Source organism: Poeciliopsis prolifica, unplaced genomic scaffold, assembly GCF_027474105.1.
Source record: "Poeciliopsis prolifica strain line A6 unplaced genomic scaffold, Auburn_PproV2 SCAFFOLD067, whole genome shotgun sequence".
Lineage (NCBI taxonomy): Eukaryota > Metazoa > Chordata > Actinopteri > Cyprinodontiformes > Poeciliidae > Poeciliopsis > Poeciliopsis prolifica.
The window spans coordinates 2008736-2026994 of NW_026562442.1; the positions used below are offsets into that span (position 1 = coordinate 2008736).

Below are 18259 nucleotides of genomic sequence, written 5' to 3' on the forward strand. Positions count from 1 at the left end.
TTGCTTTCGTGATGTCCTTTATTAAAAAATTGGATTCTGTACTATTTATAAACAAATACCTGGGCACATAAGTACATATAAAGTCAAATATATTCTTTATTAAGCTTTCAGTAAAATGGTTACCCGTGTAACCAAATGTGTTTCAAACGCAACACATTGTTAGTTTTGAGGTCATGCTGGCTTATTGTGGTTTAATTATTTCAACACTTTCATGGTTTTTGGCAACTTTAAAGGATGACATGGCTTAAGCTTTCCCTGCTGGTGAGGATTTGATCACTGACAGCTGCTGTAAAGCGACACTTTTTGGCTGATCTCATCCAGGATGAGGCGGGCTGTTCGCTCCAGCTCGGCCAGCTCTTCTGCTTTCTCCTCCAGAACCCGCTGGTTGGCTTCGTAGGAGATCTCCAGCTCTAAAAGAAAAATATAAATGTTTATTTAATTAAAAACAAAACCAATTGCTTAATAGGTGTTTAGTAGGTGTCTCTAGGTTTTTAAAATATATTTATTAGGAAAGCAAACAGTTAATAGACTGACAAATAGTTCATTAGATTAAAATGAGTTCGCTTTGAATTAACATCTGTTAGATCTTCTTTTAGTGTTGTAGTTTGGCCGCCCTCCAAAAGATGGCGCCATTGGTCACCTTTAAACGGAGTTGTAAACAAAATGGCGGAGGCCGCTTCCCTGAACCGGAAACAGAACTGGTCCAAATGTTCGTTTTGGGATGCAAAACGCACTTTATGCGGTTCTGTTTAGATATATAAACACTTGAGTGTGTGTGGTGCTTTTTTATGCATTACAAGTTAAAGTGTGTGTGTGGTAGCGAAGGGAAATATCGCAATGTGATAAGTTTACATAGATGGTTGGAAAAAGTAAGGCTTTAAAAGCAGTGCTTGCATTATATAAAGAATTGTCGAATGTTTCCATGCACACTTCATACATGAATCTTAAAGGAGCAGTTTTAGGTCGTATCAAATTTTGCACTTTAACGTTCAAATATTCCAAGCTGAACAGAACATCTTTGTATTAAAGGTTGATTTTTTTCACTGTAATAGCGCCAATTCATCCGTGCTTCGTAACGGGGTACAGTTAACTGTTCAAGAAAAAAAAATCACAGATTCGCTCCGAAGCACAGCTAGCAACACAAAGTGTAGTTTTCTACTGAATGGAAATAAAGTCTGCGGCCCTGAAAATCTTTCTGTTCATGAGGGTTAAGTCTTCTATATAGTTTATTCTTTTCATCTTTATGTTAACAAATATAAAAAAAACTATTTTCTGTTTAGTCAGTTAGTATTTAATACAATTGACACAAACTTTGTTTAAATTTAATCTTTAGTTTTTTTAAAGATTAGGAATGTGCTTTTTATTCAGCACATTAGGAAAAAATACCCTTAATGTTTCAAGAAAACCCAATATATATATTTTTAATGGCAGTTGATTAATTAATTGTTAAGCTCAATCAGCTTTAGATTAACTCATTAATCAACTTGGACATAAAATCTTTGTTGGTTCTGATTCTGAGATGGTTCACCTGTGAGTCTCTGCAGCTTGTTATTGCTCTGTGTGATCAGTTCTCTGGCCTTTTGCTTCAGCTCGTCTGCTATGCTCTTCGCCTGCAGCACTGACTCCCCTTTGTCCTCCATATAGTCTTCCACCACCTCCAGTTTATCCTTCAGATCCTCATCAAACTCCTACACAGACAGTAGGGAGGAAAATAAAAGTCAAAATCTTAAACATAAGTCATCAGCTCTCAGGTTGGTAAAGGTTTGAGACCTTTTGAGCCTCTTCTGCGATCGCTTTGGCCCGTTCGGAGACCCGCTCAGCTGTTTCCACCTTCTGGTTCATCTCCAGGTTGTTCTGCCTCAGCAGGCCCACCTCATGCTCCAGCTGCAACAGACGACCGGTGGTCTCACTGAGCTTCAGCTCCGATTGTGCCGTCTCTGATTCGACCTGAAACACAAACCCGTTTTCAAAGTACTAGAGCTAAAAGGAGGCAGGCTGTGAGTGATACAAAACATGTTCATTAGAGTTTTTGCACCAAATCTTTCTTAGAAATTCTTTAGACAAAACAAAGAAATTTCTGAACTCCAAAAGTGCATAATTTTTTACTTACTCTTGAAACACAGAAATTACCAAAATTTTCAAGAAAACTTTTGAATTTATTTCAAAATTTTAAAGTTTGAGCATATTTTTTACTTTTAATGTCAAATGTTCAACATTTTTCTATAAAATTTCTGACATCTCAAAATTTGCGGTTCTATTTTTTTGTGTAAATTTTTGACTTTCTGACTTCATGTTCTTTTTATTCTAGAAAATTTTGTAAATTAATTACAAAATTTAAATGTTTTTTTGTAAAAAAGTCTATTCCTTATTTTCTATCTACAATGGCCTTAATATAACTTCATAATTTTGGGCTGTCTTGCCACTTTAAGTCCAAATAAGCTGCTGCTAGCCACACCCCCCTAACTCAACGTTTACACTTGCGTATAAAAATGGCTGCAAACAAATGCAGCCATTTTAAAAAGCCTTAGTAGAGCCTCCAGCACAACCAACAATAAGCAAATGGTTTGTAAAGTCAACAAAAAGCATTTGTCTTTTCCAGCAGCCATTATGCGGTGGTATAATGACTGGGTGATTTTGTTAAGCTCTTGTTTTTAGAAGCAGTGAAAGTACAAATGTACAAAATGTGAATGTCAAGTTTTGCATTATATATTGGACGAATTGATTTTTAAAAATGACTTTATGCTTTTTATTGGTCAAACTTACAGAGTTGATCAGGTCTGTGGTTTCTTTTGTGTTGTTATTGGCCAGCTGAATGGCATCCATGGCGATGCTCTGAGCACGCTCAGTCTTATCCAACGCCGCCTTCACTGTGTGCGCCATCTCTGTCACATTTGATGCCTTCTCACTAATGAGAGAAAAAAAAACAAAGTTGGCTCTTAATTCATAAATACGGTTTTTCTGTTGCATGGCTTTCTTGAATTATCTCTTCTATTTTCTTCAGTAGTAATTGTCCACATTTCAGATTTCGAACATAAATCCAAATCTGAGTTGGGTTTATGTTCCAAGATGACATATCCGAGCACTACACACAAAACTAAAAAAATAATTCATATACAATATTTATTCACTTCTCTATTTCCATTCATGTGTTGTAAAATGTGTCCTCAGAATTGCCTCCAGTTATTTAAATGTTGTGCATTACAAAGTGATGTAGCTATCATCTGGGCTTTCCCAAATTGCCCAAAGGCGTTCAACTTAATAGATATGACTGGAAATATAGTACAATAGTTTAAGTAATCCTAACTGACCCAAATGGATCAAATTTTAGTTTGAGTTGATGTCATTTATGGAAAGAAATAGTTTTTGCATATTTTATATCAAAACATTAGAGAACTCTACCTCCATCTCCTGGAAAACCAGTGCACTGAATGCTGTCATCAATAATCAACAAATATATGATTGACATTTTTATGTTGGAGGAAAACTAATGTTAGTTTAAAAACGATCACCCAGATGGGACATTATGCATACCCATTTTTGCAGTTTTATTGTTCGTTCTTTTTAATCCAAAACTGCCTTTCTTAACAGTTTCTTCAAATATGTGAGCTCTGGTAAGTGTTCTGATTCGTTTTCATTTCATTCATTTGAACTGCCTGAATTTTGTCATTTGGTTTGGGTATCTTTGACTTAAAAAATTGGAAAATGTGATACTAATTCAAAGTAATTGATAGTTATCCCTTAAGTGGGTTTGTCACACTCTTGTAAACGTTCATATGAAAGTATGATCTTAAAAATGTTTCTTTTGATGCCTTAAGATGACTGGAAGACAATGAAAAGCAGCCAAAATCCAAAGAAAAAACAGAAAACCTTTAAAATATAGCAACAAATCTGTCATTCTGGAATCAGTGAAACAGGACTCTGGGAGTTACCTTGCTGATTTGGCCCGAGTCAGGAGAGATTCTGCACTTCGGATGTCCTTGGCGCTCTGACGGAGGATCTCCTCCACGCTGGTCAGAGTGCCGACCTTCTCCCTGATCTCATTGGTCAACTCCTGCAGCTTCTCCGCCGATGTCGGCATCTGCAGAGCCAGCACCTCATTGGCCACCGCCTCAATCACAGAAGCATCTGCCTTCTCATCTGCTCCATCAGAAACAAACCTGCTGTTACTTTGCTTTCAAAACTGAGGTGAGCTGTGAAGTTGGTGATAAACTTACTCGTCAAAAGGTCACGGATCTCTTTGATGAGGTCACAGAGTTGCTTGTTGCTCTGCTCTACTCTCTCTTTGCTCCGATTGGATGAGATCAGCACATCCATCGCCTTCGCTTTGGCCTCATTTGCGCGGATGTTTGCTTCCCAAACCTGACCGTAAAAAATACCCAATATCAGCTCCCGGTATCCGATTACAGTCCTACAAATGTTCTGGCAGGAGTTTAGATTTTTCCAGGCTAAAATTTTCAGAGTTCATAATAAATTCAGAGCAGATTTAAAGTCTAAATTTTACAGTTGCCAGATGATGGATATATAATCAACAAATGGGATGGACAGGGCATGATAATCAAATAAGTGAACTTCTGACAAATAGATGGATAGAAGTGTTTTCGCTCTTCCTGCTCAGTGCATCCTGATTCCCTCCATTCTCCCCCTCACCATCCTGGAGAGCTTGTCCACCTCCTCCATGGCCTGCTGGATCTCCTGGTCCAGCTTCTGGGAGGATTTCAGAGCAGTTTGAGCCATTGTGACAAAACCGGTGCATCCCTCCCCTCCACAGTGGGGCGCTCCGTCCTCCCTGACACACCCAAATCCGCCGCAGGTGGAGCAGCTCTCCCCTTCACCTGAACCGCCACACATCTACAGAAGCATCACAATAAGAGGTTGGCGACCAGCTGAGGTTGTGTTGAATTGATTACACTTTCCAGTGTCTCTCACCTTCTCACTAAGCGGGGACAAGTCAAACTTGTCCACTTCTTTGGACAGCTTGTCAAGCTTCTGCATGTTTCTTTGGTGTTTCCGGTCAAACTCCTTCTGACTACTGCTCAGTTTGCCCTCAGTGGCTTTCCGTAATGCAGCTGACTGCTCCAGAGTGTTGCCAGGATCTCCTGTTGCGGCATTGGAGCGAAGCTCTGCATCTTGGGACTCCATGTGTGCAGCAGAAATTGTGTTCATGGCTCCTACAAACCACAAAGTTGAGGAATCAAATTTTTTTTTTTCTTGAAGAAAAAGCTGAACAATAAACCTGGTTAATTTTCATCTGAAGTCGCTGAAACTGAAGTAATCAGAGTATTACTTCAGTTTCAAACCAACCAGACTTCTTTGAAGGTGACCCTTTGTGTTTCCTTGAACAGGTTAGGGTTAAACAAAACGTTAAAACATTTTCATAAAATTTTTTTTTAATGCAAAATCATTCTTTTATAATGAGATTTTAGTCTGCTCAGTTCTGCCTATTTTAACTCCTTTCAGAATGAGCTGTTTTAGGGCCTCTGTCACTTTAAATCCAAAAAAGCTCCTAGCCACACCCCTCAACTCAACGTTTTACTTGCACCTGAAAATAGCTTCAAACAGATTTGCAATTATACAACCATACATCTTTGAAAAAGAGAAGTGGAGCCTCCTGCTCCACTTCTATAAGCAGCCATTATACAACGCATAAAGCTGTAAAGCCAAACCTGCTGGAAGTCTGCTTGGGTTCCTTATCCCATCCCAACCCAGTGAGTTTAACTTTGTGGTCTAAAGACGTCTCGGCGTTGCTTAAGCCTGTTATCTGTGCATGTGTGCCCTTCCACTGGCACACTTTGTGCTCCGTGTGCTGGATAAATGTCCAGTAAATGTGACTTGACATTTGGGAAGTTTTTGAAATTGCTCATTTTCTGTTCACCAAAAAAACATTAACTTATTGCCAAAATGTCTATGTGATGATTTTCTTAAACACTTAAACTCTTTTTGGAAGGTCTCAACTCCTTAAAATAGATCCCTTTGAAATCTGTTGAACTTTAGAGCAGCTAAGCATGATGAGATTATGAGGAAGTTTTTTTCTCACCATGGATGTTGGCGTTCTTGATGTTGTGGACCTGCTGTCTGAGCATTTGGACGTGTTGCTCCAGCTTGTTGGCCTCCTGGGTCAGTACATCCAAGTTTGTTTCAGTTGTGTTTGCTGCATCGTTAACTTGATTCAGCTCTTCCTGCGTTGTGTTCAGATTCCCGTTGAGGAACGACACCACTCCACTGTGAATACAATGAGATATTGAAGCGAACTGTAAATTCGATCTTGATGTTTCGATGTTATTACATACGTGATCTGATGTATAAGGTCTTGGATGTTATCCAGCTTCTCTGAAGCGGTCTTGTTTAGCACGATGTCCCTGACGGCCTTGGCGTTTCTCTCCAGACTGCTGATCAGCTCCTTGTATGGCGCCGTCACTCCAGTGGTTAGCAGTTCGGTAACTTGGGCCTCCAGACGACGAGTCTGATTGGTCAGTTCGCCTACGACGGTGTCCCAGACGGAGAAGCACTGGTGGCAGGGTTCGCAGATGGGGAAGTCCCCCTTGTAGCCCCTGGCGCAGTGGTCACAGCGGTGGCCGGAGAAGCCTTCTAAGCAGGCACATTGCCCTGTGACTCGATGACACTGACCACTAGAGATTCCCCGTGGTTCACAGTCGCAAGCTGGTATAGCAAAGAAAATGAGCATTAAAGGTCAGTTTTTGACTCTCTGACGATTACTGCTTGGAAGTTTGAACTTACAGGAAGATTTGGTAGATCACACAAGAGGTGGGGAAGTTATTTTAGGAAATAATAGAAGGGATTGAGTTGTTTTTATGAGGTTTTAACTTTATAGCTCCTGAATTTCAATAAATTTAAGGCCTTTTAAGATCTCTGTTTTAGATACACAAATTTAAGACTTTTTAAGGATGTGTAGACACCCTGTACTTTGCAGAATCGACTTTTAGTATTACTTTCTCTGTCTGGTGTGAATGTATTTAAACGTTTCATCTACAACCAGAAATTTTACACTTGAATACAAAAAGGTCTTGTTGACCTCCCAAGTTCTGGTCCTTGCACAAAAAAAATAAACAACAGGCTTTCCTTCCGTCCTTTGAGACAAAGAACGGTTCTGAGTCAGGCAGAAGGAATGCAGAGTTTTTAACCATCGCTGTTCCATTGAAACCTAAAACAAATGTTTCTGTCATGATCACACAATATGTTTGTCTTTGGAAACACATCTTAGACTGAAATCTACACATAGTAACCAGTGGTTCGTATCTGAGATACTGTAAGAGCAGAGAACGTCCCTCCCACTCACTTCTCACACCGTTTCCCATGAAGCGGACGCATTACTGAGTCATGTGCAGACTCTGATAGGAAGCAGCACACAGCTGGTGTAGCAGCTCAACAGACCAGGATGGGTGCAGCTGCAGAATATTAGGAATCTGTTCCATGACAAACAGGGATGCTTGGGAATCTAAGAGGACATCTGGTTCTCATGAGTGTGGTTTCTCCCATATCTATCCCATTTGTGACCATGTCTTTGCCTTTCTGTGTTTCCAGCTACTGTGCCACAGAGTTGGAGAAAATCAGCAGTTTGAGCAACAAAACCACAGATTAAAAACCTTAAATTATGTTTGGATTGAGTTTTAGTTACTGTTTTAATCTATAAATTATTTTTGCCTATTAATTGGATGCGAAAACTGAAATTCTGCAAGCCTTATTTTAAAATAAACTATTAGAAAAGCATTAAATTATGCAAATAAACAATTAAATTCCTTTTTATAATAATTGTATTGCTTAACATGCATTAGCAGGATTCCATTAGAGATATTTGAAGAAGATGAATTTGCAGCTGAAAAAATACTCAGAATGTGAACAGGGCTGCTCTGTTCACTATTTATTGGCTTAATGAATTAATAACTGGATAGCAGAAGGTGCTTAAAGATATTTTTAGGGACAGTTTTCTTTATCTTCTATGAAAAATTTATATATTTTTGTACGGTTTTGGTTTATTCCCTGCGATGAATATGCTCATTGCAGGGTCAAAGACCATCTTTGAGTAAATGGTCTTTTTTTTAGTCTGTATACGCCAGTTAACGATTAATTGATTTACCAAATTAGCTGATGATTAGTTCAATAATTGACTAATTGTGATTTGACAGTAGATTTTAGATTCTCTCAAATATGCTGTAGATGCTTGTGATGAGTGATAAAATCCTACCGTGACATTTGACCTCTGGATTTCCCCAGAACAGCTCTTTGCATTCTCGACACGTCCTGCCACTGAAACCCGGTTTGCACACACACTGACCCGTAACCTACAGGAAGGCAGCAACACAAATCCAGTCAATTCACATGAATTTTAGCATAACACTGTGCAGAAAGTGGTAATTTTCAAGGCTTTCTGGTGCAGAGATAATGGAGTTATGTAGTTTCGTGTGTATTAAATGTGTATTTGGTTGTTCCACTGTGAATTCTGAGACTTCCTTCCTCTGCTGGAGAGAAGCCAGTAAACACAAAGGTTTGTGAGAGAGTAGCATTTCAGTTTTTTGTATACACATGTGTGCGTTTATTGAAAACAAAGCGAAAGGAAAGCAGAAAATGGAAGAATTCTCTTCTAGCTGTGGTGACTATATTAAAAGAGCTACACAAACAGAGGGCAGAGCGTTTAGTGGATAGATAAGAGGACCCTGCTGTTTTCCCCTGTGTAAAATTCCTGTGTTGGTCTCCATATGGAAAAACTCTGGCAGCAGCAGCACTTAGTTTGAGTCAGTTATGGCTGCTTTGGGATTTAGTTTGGTTATTTCTTGGTCTTTAAATTCTGGTTTTAGATCTGTATGGCAGACTTATTCACTAGTGTTTCAATTTTCATGTGATTTTTCGACACATTCCTCAATTTCTGTTTGATCATATTTATTGTGTTATCTGTTATTGTTAATTTTTTTATTTTCTTGTAAATTTCAACGTATTTATTGGAGATTATTTTCACGTTTCTTTCCTGTTTGGTTTCCAGATGTTTCACTTTGATCAGGTCCCTCCGTTTTAATTGGTCTCCTCCTTCAGTTTTCCTTCTTTCTCCAAAAACTGTTAAACACCATAAACTATAGTGCAGGGCATTATGGGTAAATAGAACTAAAGCAAATGTACTAGGTTAGCGCTAGTGGGAGAAAGGACTTGTGGTCTTGTACCAACAACAAAAGAGAAATCCTCTTTTCTCCTCTTTTGTCTACATTTTATGTCTTCAGAGGTTTTTGTGTCATTTCCTTCTGTAGTTCTTGGTGCAGCGCCACCACAGGTGAGGAGGGGAATAGGGTTTTCAATTTATTTGGATCTTTTGACAATGCAGTGTGAAAATAAACCACAGCAGCTGAAAATGTAACAAATCTTTAAAATTTTCACTACCAATCGAACTGAATCTACCAGACTTTCAGGTGTGAAAACATCTCAATTGCTCACCTGCTTCCTGCTTTGGGTGACAATACTAACATCCCAGTGCTGATCCAACTCCTCAAACATGCCATAACTCACCTGATCATCAGCTTACTTAAAATCTAAAATATTTTGCTCGTGCTATGACTGAAGTTTTGCTTTGCATCTGACTCACCACATCACAGGAAGACCCGACAGAGTGGTTGGGGTCGCAGTCGCAGCGTTGGCAGCCTGTTCCGCTGGCGAGGTTCCACGTATTGGGAGCGCAGCGGTCACAGTTCTGCCCAACCACGTTGGGCAGGCAGGAGCACTGGCCGCTTCGCTGGTCACAGCGGCAGTTGTCAGGGGATGGACAGGCGTAAGATGTCGTCCCCGATGAGCTGCACATGCACTCTTTTAAAAAGGAAGGCAAGACATAAGTTGTATTTACTTCTGGAAGTCAGACTTTCTTTGATCATAATATCATAATACACCCAAACTGTCATCACAAACTTTCAGGAAAAATAACTTAAATTCTGGAAAATACACTTTGGATTTGGGAACGTCATCTGTAATTTTTAGAAAAGTAAATTGTGGAACGTAATCTGTAAGGATACCATGGTTTCAGCTAATGGCTCTTTTGGATTTAAATTGTAAGAGCTAAGCTACATTTTCTTTGATCACATATTGCTATAATATGTCTTCGAAATGCATATTTTCAACAAGATATAAGAAGATATGAGGAAGAACTGAACTTTAACATATTTAAATAGAATAGGAATTGGACAGAAGTTCAGAAGGTTTGAAGAATCACTACTCAAGATCTGCTATAAGTTTCTAAATCGTCTGTCTCAATGGAAAAAGCATAAGTCGAGTTTTTTCATGTATCTATACTCACTCCGGCAGCTCTGTGTGGCGGCGTCGCCGTAATATCCCGGTTTGCATTGCTGGCATGAGTGGCCCTGCGTGTGGTACAGACATTTGAGACAGGCACCTGTGCGGATGTCGCAGGATCCTGGGTCATGCATGTCAATGTTGTTGTTGCAGTCGCAGGGCGTGCAGCGGCCACCGGGAATGAGAGGGTTCCCATAATGACCCGGGGCGCACTCATCACACCTGGTTCCTGGATGGCAAAAGAAAACAGAATTAAAAAAAAAAAAGGTAAATTACAGGGAGGTAGAAGAGGTGCAACATCTTGAGATCTGTGTGACTTGAAGACATGATGACAAAATGATGCTATTGTGCTGCTTACATAATAACAAATCTGTAAAACGCACCTTTGTAGCCGTGGCTGCACACACACACCAGCTGATTACTTTGAACGTAACAGCTGTCCGCAAACTGCCGACCACTGCGGGGTCCGTCCGGACACATGCAGGGGCGACAGTGGCTCCCTGATCCCAGCTCTGGGTCACCATGGTAACCATTCATGCATCTGAAAGAGGAGAGAGATTTCACAGATTTGTTCTGCTGAGTTTTTGCAAACTCAAAAGTTTCTCATTATTAAGAGTGTGAAGCTTCCAGCACTCTCCAGATGTTTCGGTCTGAACTTGCAGCTCCACTTAAATACGGAGTTTTAGTGCATTTTGTGTACCCAGATTCCTCTGTTGTCTGTCAATTTGCTGCTGTTGCAACCTGAATTTTCCCACTCTGGGAAAATATTCTACTATATAATATTTATATTATTATGACAACAAAGATCAAAACTTGTAGCTGGATTGGCTGAATGGCACTTAACAATGTTTTAGCTGCTGCTGCTGCTGCCCAACAACCAAAGCGACTGTTTTGTGATCCGTGTTTTTGAAAATCAGAGCCCATCTTTATGTTCACAACTTGAAAAACTGTATCTTTGGCTACGTGCAAATTAGTTTGTTCCTCATTGCTTTTTCTCATCTGCGTTTCTGAAGCATCCAGTTAGAAATGGAAAATTATTTATTTAGTAGTAATGGTGTACTTTACTGTCGCCACATTGTACCTCTCACAGTGATGTCCGGCGGTAAAGTCTCTGCACCCCTGACACTCTCCGGTCTGAGGGTGACAGTAATCGCTGTGGCCGTTGCACTGGCACGGTCTGCACTGGGGGAACCCCCAATACCCCGGCAAGCAGTGGGAACACTGGCGTCCCGTAGCTCCCTGTACGCACTCACACTGACCAGTTGATTCGTGACAGAAAGGAGTGACGGAGCCCAGCGGGTCGCAGTCACAAGCTGGGGGTTAAATTAAATTACCATTAATGAGAGGAGTCGAGCCACAGCTCAGCAAAGTGAAGCGATTTTTGACACTCACATCTGCAGCCAGCAGGACTGAACAGGAACGTGGCCGGAGCGCAGTGGTCACAGTTTCTGCCGACCACGTTGGGTCGACATCGACACTGACCGCCGCTGGGGTCGCACACGGCGCTGATGGAACCCTGAGGGTCACAGTGGCAAGCTGGGTGGAAAAAAATAGTTACCAACACAAAGAAGAAAACAGATGATTTTCTAAAAGTTTGATTTGTATTTTGCTCCATTTATTCCTTTGTGGAATAAATGGAGCAAAATACAAATGGATCCTAAACAAATGGATCCATTTGTTTCTAGAAGTCCAGCTGTTTGTAGTTTAATCTCAGTTTCTTTGTGAAAATCTCAGAAGTTTGTTACAATTTGCATCATGAAGATCAAGAAACATAGTGGACAGGTCAGTTAAAGTAATGTTGAGAAAAAGTTAAAAGCAAGGATTGGCTATAATGCCCCAAGTTTTGAATGTCTCAATTCATCTATGTAAAAAGTGAAACTATATCCATCCAGATGAATAGTCTGAAGGAGCAGCAATCAGAGAAGTAGCCAAGATAATTAGATTTCTTTTTTGTTTTTGTTTTGGTGATTTATGAATGCTTACATCATGCTTTAAATTTGAGAAAGAGATTAAAAACAGCCTCAAACAAATAAGATATCAACTAAGGGGCCAAAACTCAATGACCTGAGACACAACCTAATCAGTAACATACTCATTGCTTCTTTGTGCAGCAGAGCAGAGATGCTGAAGATGTAGTCAATGCAGATGTCCGTCATCGGGCTTTTGATGACGCTACGGCTTCTTTCCAAACATCTGTAGCGCTGAAACGTGTCCCACGCTTCCTCACCCTCCGTCCCATGAAACATTTCCATCTCTCTGACCCGGGGCATCAACACCAGCTAAAAATGGAGCAGAGGGTTTGTGGCAATGTCAGATGACTTTATATGGAGCTCTGGGAGGCGTTCAAAGAAAATAAATGTTTAGAAAAAAAGAAAACATACAGAGTCGATGAGCGTGTGTGGATTCTGGATGTGGCTGTCTGAAGAGTACAGCGGGAAAGTCAGACGGATGGTGTAGTTCAGTCCTTTCTCCAAACACACCGGACTCACGAGCAACACGTGCCTGCAACACACATCAGGGTCAATTTAGCGTGTGTCCGCGGCCAGATTTAAGACTTTTTAATTCCAGGTAGAACGAAATTTAAGACAAAAAACCCCCAATAAATGTGTAGTCACAGCACCTGGCAGGATATGCAGCAAATGTTTTACCTGGATCCAGGTGGGAGAGAGATGAACTGCTCATCTCCACTTTGGGCGGAGGTGCTGCAGTGAGCGGTGTAGCTCGGTGGGTTGAAGACGGGGCGCTCGACCCGAACAGTCACCTGCTCCCACTGCTGCGGCAGCTGTTAACACAAACGCGCAATAATATGTTTACTTTGTGGTCCTTTTCAGACATTCTGACTGCAGATGTGGGCCAGCTCTGTTTCGTTCTGATTTGGTCATTTGTAGACTTTTGGTCGGACAATCGTTCCCTCTGGTTTTGGAAGCAGACCAAAACCAGAGTCGTCGATTTCTGGAGCTCAGTTTGGGTCGCTTGGTAAGGGCCTGGGTTTGGCTCGTGTTGCTAGGTAACAGACATGGCTTGGTGTGGGTGGCTAGTTGAAGACATAAGTTGTCTTCAACTTATGTCGAAGGGCAGTGCTTTCTGATTTGTGACGTTACATTCTCCAGGTTTTTGTAATTGCTCATTTTCCATACACCAAAAACCATTAACCTACTGCCAAAAAATGACTGTTCCTTAAGCGCTTTGGTTGTTTTTAGAATGAGTTGAAACTCAAATCAAAGTATGAAAGTGTGCAAAATGTGAAATTTGTATATGTCTGCTTTAATAAAGGCCCTGAGAATTTTGAACTCTTTCAAATATCACAAAAATGCTTGGTGATTTAAAATCTGACAGCTTCTTTAAAAAATGTTTCAGAAGGATGATAATTACTTCAGACTCAATTAGAAAGAGTTAGGCCTCTCACAATAAACAAGAAATCAATTAATCGTATAAGTTGAAAGAAACTCAATAATTTTCATTTTTTAACATTTTTCTTTTCTTTTCTACCAAAAACTAGATGATAGTTGAGCTCAAAGCTCTACTATTATTTATTTTGGATATTTCAAATGTCTTCCGGTTCCAGTGTTTATTGATCATTGAGAATGTGTTCTTGCATTTTTTTAATATTATATCATTTGAAAATGGTCTCAAAACAACACTATTACCATTTATCACAATAAGTTCTGGGACAATTTATCATACAGCTAAATTTGCTATTGTGACATGACTAATGTAGATACAAAACTACCATTCTGAAAAACAAGCAGGAAGCTAAGACTGATAAAATAAGAAAAACCTTCCTGTACTTTACCTGCGGCTCGTAGCGAACAAGTATATCGTAGTCCATTGACTGTGGGATGTTGTTGACATTGAACTCTATGTACCCGCCTTCAGGAACATGAGCAAAGCCCATCCCAGTCCATGTGGGCCTTCGGTCCTGAGGATGGGCCCTCGCAACGGATTTGACCCCCTGAAATAAAGAAGAGATTTTTCAAAGTGTTGGAGCAGATGGGTTAGAAAAGGAAGAAACATTCGAACTAGTTTTATACGCTTACAGGGCCGTGTTGAGCCTCTTCAGCTTCATAAGTGTAGTGATCCAAAGAGATGAAGTAGAATCCGGACTCGACCTGATCGCAGCGGCGTCCGAACATGTGCGCCCGGCAAACACACTGCCCTGACTGAGAGTCACAGCTATGGAGCGAGAGAAGGCAGATTAAAAAGACTGCAGCAACGTTTTCATCTTTGAAAACTTTTTGAATCAAAAAATGAATATGAGAACGTGAATAAACCTTAAGCTAAAACTGTTGAATTAAGGCTGGATGATATGGCTTAAAAATATACCAAATCTGATTTATGGTTACGTTCTAATTTTTTTATTTTTTTGGGAAACAGAAATTACAAGTGACCAAAAATATTTTTCATTAAATGTTTTTCTTTCAGTCGTCACTTCTGTGAGTTAGTACAAAATAGTATTAGGACCAGGCTACAAGACTTTTTGTTTAAATACAAGAATATAGACATAATATTAGCAGCATAAAGAGGCAATTTTACCAGAAGAATATCTTAAAATTATGAGAAAAAAGTTGTTTTAATGGTAAAATCATCCATCTTGGGGTTTTTTTAAATTTGAAATACATCTACAAATATTAGTATTTTATTCTTGTAATGTTGAGGCTTTATTTTTGCTTTTTTTTTTTTTTTTTTTTTTTACTTTATTGTCATATTATTATGACTGTTTTCTTGCAATTCCACCAACAGTATGGAATTACAATTTTTAAAAATCTTTGCCTGACCCCAATATTTAGTTGTACAGTTGACATCAAAATAAATAGAAACTGTAACATATGCTGGTAAAACAAGATGGACGCATTGGGTGTGCTGACATCACTCTGAACCATGAAAACTGTGGACTGTGGTGGGGATGGCTATTTTCCAAAAATTAAACCTTCAATTGATCAAATCAATTTATTGCTCTAAAATACTGTTTCAAAATAGCTCAACAAATGTATCAATCCAAACAAATAGACCTCCTGGGGCCATGTTTAATTGCTAACAGGAAGTTCTTTTGAAGACATCTGATTGGTTGACGTAGGTTTTACCATTGCACTACACTGCCCTCTACAGGTTTGGCATATTACCCAGGTTCATGTGAATGAAAATCTTTCTAAAATCGTTCCCGTGGACAATATAACACTTTTTAAAAGATTTTCTGGAGATATTTGTTTTTAGAAAGACCCAGCTATGTGTGTGCAAGGCCTTAAATCAGCTTTTTTAACCTACTTGTTGTTGATTGCGCCTCCCTGGTCGCAGTCACACGGTCTACAACCGTCCATGTCATTCGACAAACCCCAGTGCTCTGGCTGTATGTACGAAAAGAAAACAGACGAGTTTTACTTATACAGAAGGTAAAATGATCCCCACTGAATGTGACTTTGTGTTTGGAGTCGTACCAGGCACTCATCACAGTTGTGACCGGTGACAAGTCGCCTGCAGAAGCACCGTCCTGTGTCTGAATCGCAGGGGTTTCCTCCTGGCATTGTTCCCAGATTGTTGCAGGAACAAGCTGCCAAAACACAATGAAACAATTCAGCAGCACGACTTTATGTTTAGTCACCTCCCTTCAAAATGCCCTTTATGGTTCAATAAATATGACAGAAAAAATAGAAATGTTGAACCTACGCAGGCACCCTTCTGGCCCCTGTCCCAGCCCGTAGTGTCCCTGTCTGCAGTGGTCACAGCGCTCTCCCTCCACATAGAGTTTACACCGGCACTGACCCGAGATCAGGCCGGCCGCCACATCGGTCCGCGGGTCACACAGTCCGCCCTGCAGAGATCCCTCCGGGTCACAGTTACACGCTGCAAAGACAAATAATTGCATTGAAATCATCTGAAGAGTCAAGACCAATGGATTATAAAGACTGGGTACAAATAAAAGTCTTTCAAGTTGACAAATTTCTCACAATGAGCCAACATGGACTATTTCTTGCAACTTAAAATTTTTTATATGTTACATAAAGTTCAACATGACAACTTAAGCTTTACATATTATATAAACTCAATTTGATTACATATTATTTTTACTGGGTTACATCACCTGTTTCCTTTTTTCATTGTGTTTTCTCTCTTTCGCTTCTTTTCATTGATGAATTTTACTTCCTGTTTTCAATTATGAAAGTGTGTCACTTTGTTTATTCCATTAGAACCTCCCAGATTTTTATGGTATTATTTACTTTTCTTGCCACATTTCAGTAGACAAACATGTAGAAACCACATCAAATCAACCTATTGATAACAAGTTGGAGAATGTAATGCTGTTTTTGTGCAATATTTATTCCTGCCATAGCTGAACATAGCTAAATTAGAGAAATCAAGAAGAAAGAGAAGTGTCTGCCATTTTGTTCTGAAAGTTGTTTCTTCTGACTAAACCTGGACATAATTTCTCTTTTTTCACATTTTTTCCACTTATTGACTGCTAGAACTGTTAAAATTTAATTTATTTCACCAACTTGGTTCCAATTTGTGATTCCTGCTTGTTTTAAATGATCACATCTGGTCTTGATTAATTATCAATCTTCTCCCTACTTTAAGTGCTTTTAAGTGTTAGTTTGTTAGTGTTACTAAAGGTTGTGTTGATATTTGATTATACTGCACTGTTTAGTTTGCAGAACCGTCTAGGTATCGAATCAGCCATCATTAGTTCTTCCAACATATTTAATCCAGTTTGTAAAAGAACCTCTACATGTTTGCAGTCAGTAGGAAACTAAAGATCTCCTGGAAGATGTCAGCCTCATTCACAGACAGGTCATGTAAACGGTCGTCAGCCTTTGTTTAACATACGTTCACAGATGTTAGGGTCTCTCAGGTCTCTGTTGGGGTGCTGGTAGAAGAAAGGCGCACACTGCTCGCACTGCCGCCCCACTGTGTTGTGCTGGCAGTCGTCACACACTCCTCCGCTGACGTTACCGGTTGAAATGTACACGGCGAGGTCGAAGTGACACGACGCGGAATGCCGATTGCACTCGCATCCTGGGAAAAAATAAAACGAGTCATGTAATAGTTCTTAAAGGAGAACTATTGCCCTTCCTTCAATAGATTAGGATAGATAGAAAACATGTTCGTTACATTTTTTTTTGCACTAAATCATTCTTAAACCATGAAACTTTAGTCCATGGAAAGTTTTAGTTCCAACTAAAACTTTAGTCTTTAGTTGGAACTCAGCTTGGGTTGCAAAGTGACGGTGCTGGGGTTTGCTAGGTAACGCCACAATGCCCATCGAATGTGACTTAACATTGGGAAGGTTATGAAACAAATCATTTTCCAGACACCAAAAATCATGAACGTTCTGCTAGAAAATGTTTGGATGTTTTTATTTTAAAAACTAGTTTTGTTTCTAGAAGCAATAGAAACCCAAATGGAAGTACAAAAACAAAATGCGAAGAAATTTGATCTATACTTCTTAGCAAATAAATTAGGAAGTTAATGTAAATATTTTAGCTTCTTTAACCAACCAACATGTTGAATTGCAGCGAGGCACAGACCATAACAGCTAAACTCATCCGTGTGTGCTCGTACTTTTGCAGGCGTGGGTGTTTCGGCCCTCTGCAGGTCTCCAAGGCAGGTCCTGGTAAAACGCCTGGCAGCGCTCACAATTCAGCCCCTCAGTATTATGGTTGCAAACGCAGCGGCCATGAACCTACACACAAGAGTTAAGGCTAATCTTTACAGGAATATATCAATAAACGAATGGTAATAGTAAAGCAGATAAGAGGAGTAATAGTTCAAGCATGAAATTATATTTTTCAAAACTCATTTTCAAAGCATGAACCGCAACAATTCAATATAGCGACCATTTTTCAAAAGGGTCAACACATCTGACTTGGGACTACTGTTATGGATCAGATAATTAGAAGAAATAAATACTTTACGCTAATATAATAAGCTTTGGTAGTTTTTGTTCAAAACAATTGCATATTAGACCTTTTTTTTATGGAAAAAT

General features: G+C 39.7%; 1 protein-coding gene across 1 annotated transcript in view; it reads right to left on the minus strand.

Annotated features, from left to right (window-relative positions):
- The window catches only part of LOC129351495 (laminin subunit beta-1-like), a 27169-nt gene continuing 8910 nt past the window's right edge, over positions 1-18259 (minus strand). The window contains exons 8-33 of the mRNA XM_055020352.1: positions 17836-17956; positions 17101-17289; positions 15943-16119; positions 15714-15826; positions 15544-15623; positions 14319-14454; positions 14075-14233; positions 12930-13063; positions 12663-12783; positions 12374-12560; positions 11674-11817; positions 11363-11594; positions 10665-10822; positions 10286-10510; positions 9584-9801; positions 8201-8297; positions 6288-6657; positions 6035-6219; positions 4927-5168; positions 4648-4848; positions 4215-4359; positions 3930-4137; positions 2764-2905; positions 1771-1947; positions 1529-1688; positions 1-410 (exon numbers count right to left, since the gene is read on the minus strand). Of these exons, the coding sequence (XP_054876327.1) occupies positions 274-410; positions 1529-1688; positions 1771-1947; positions 2764-2905; positions 3930-4137; positions 4215-4359; positions 4648-4848; positions 4927-5168; positions 6035-6219; positions 6288-6657; positions 8201-8297; positions 9584-9801; positions 10286-10510; positions 10665-10822; positions 11363-11594; positions 11674-11817; positions 12374-12560; positions 12663-12783; positions 12930-13063; positions 14075-14233; positions 14319-14454; positions 15544-15623; positions 15714-15826; positions 15943-16119; positions 17101-17289; positions 17836-17956 (4458 nt within the window). The 3' untranslated portion in view covers positions 1-273. The remainder of the gene's footprint in view (positions 411-1528; positions 1689-1770; positions 1948-2763; positions 2906-3929; positions 4138-4214; positions 4360-4647; positions 4849-4926; positions 5169-6034; positions 6220-6287; positions 6658-8200; positions 8298-9583; positions 9802-10285; positions 10511-10664; positions 10823-11362; positions 11595-11673; positions 11818-12373; positions 12561-12662; positions 12784-12929; positions 13064-14074; positions 14234-14318; positions 14455-15543; positions 15624-15713; positions 15827-15942; positions 16120-17100; positions 17290-17835; positions 17957-18259) is intronic.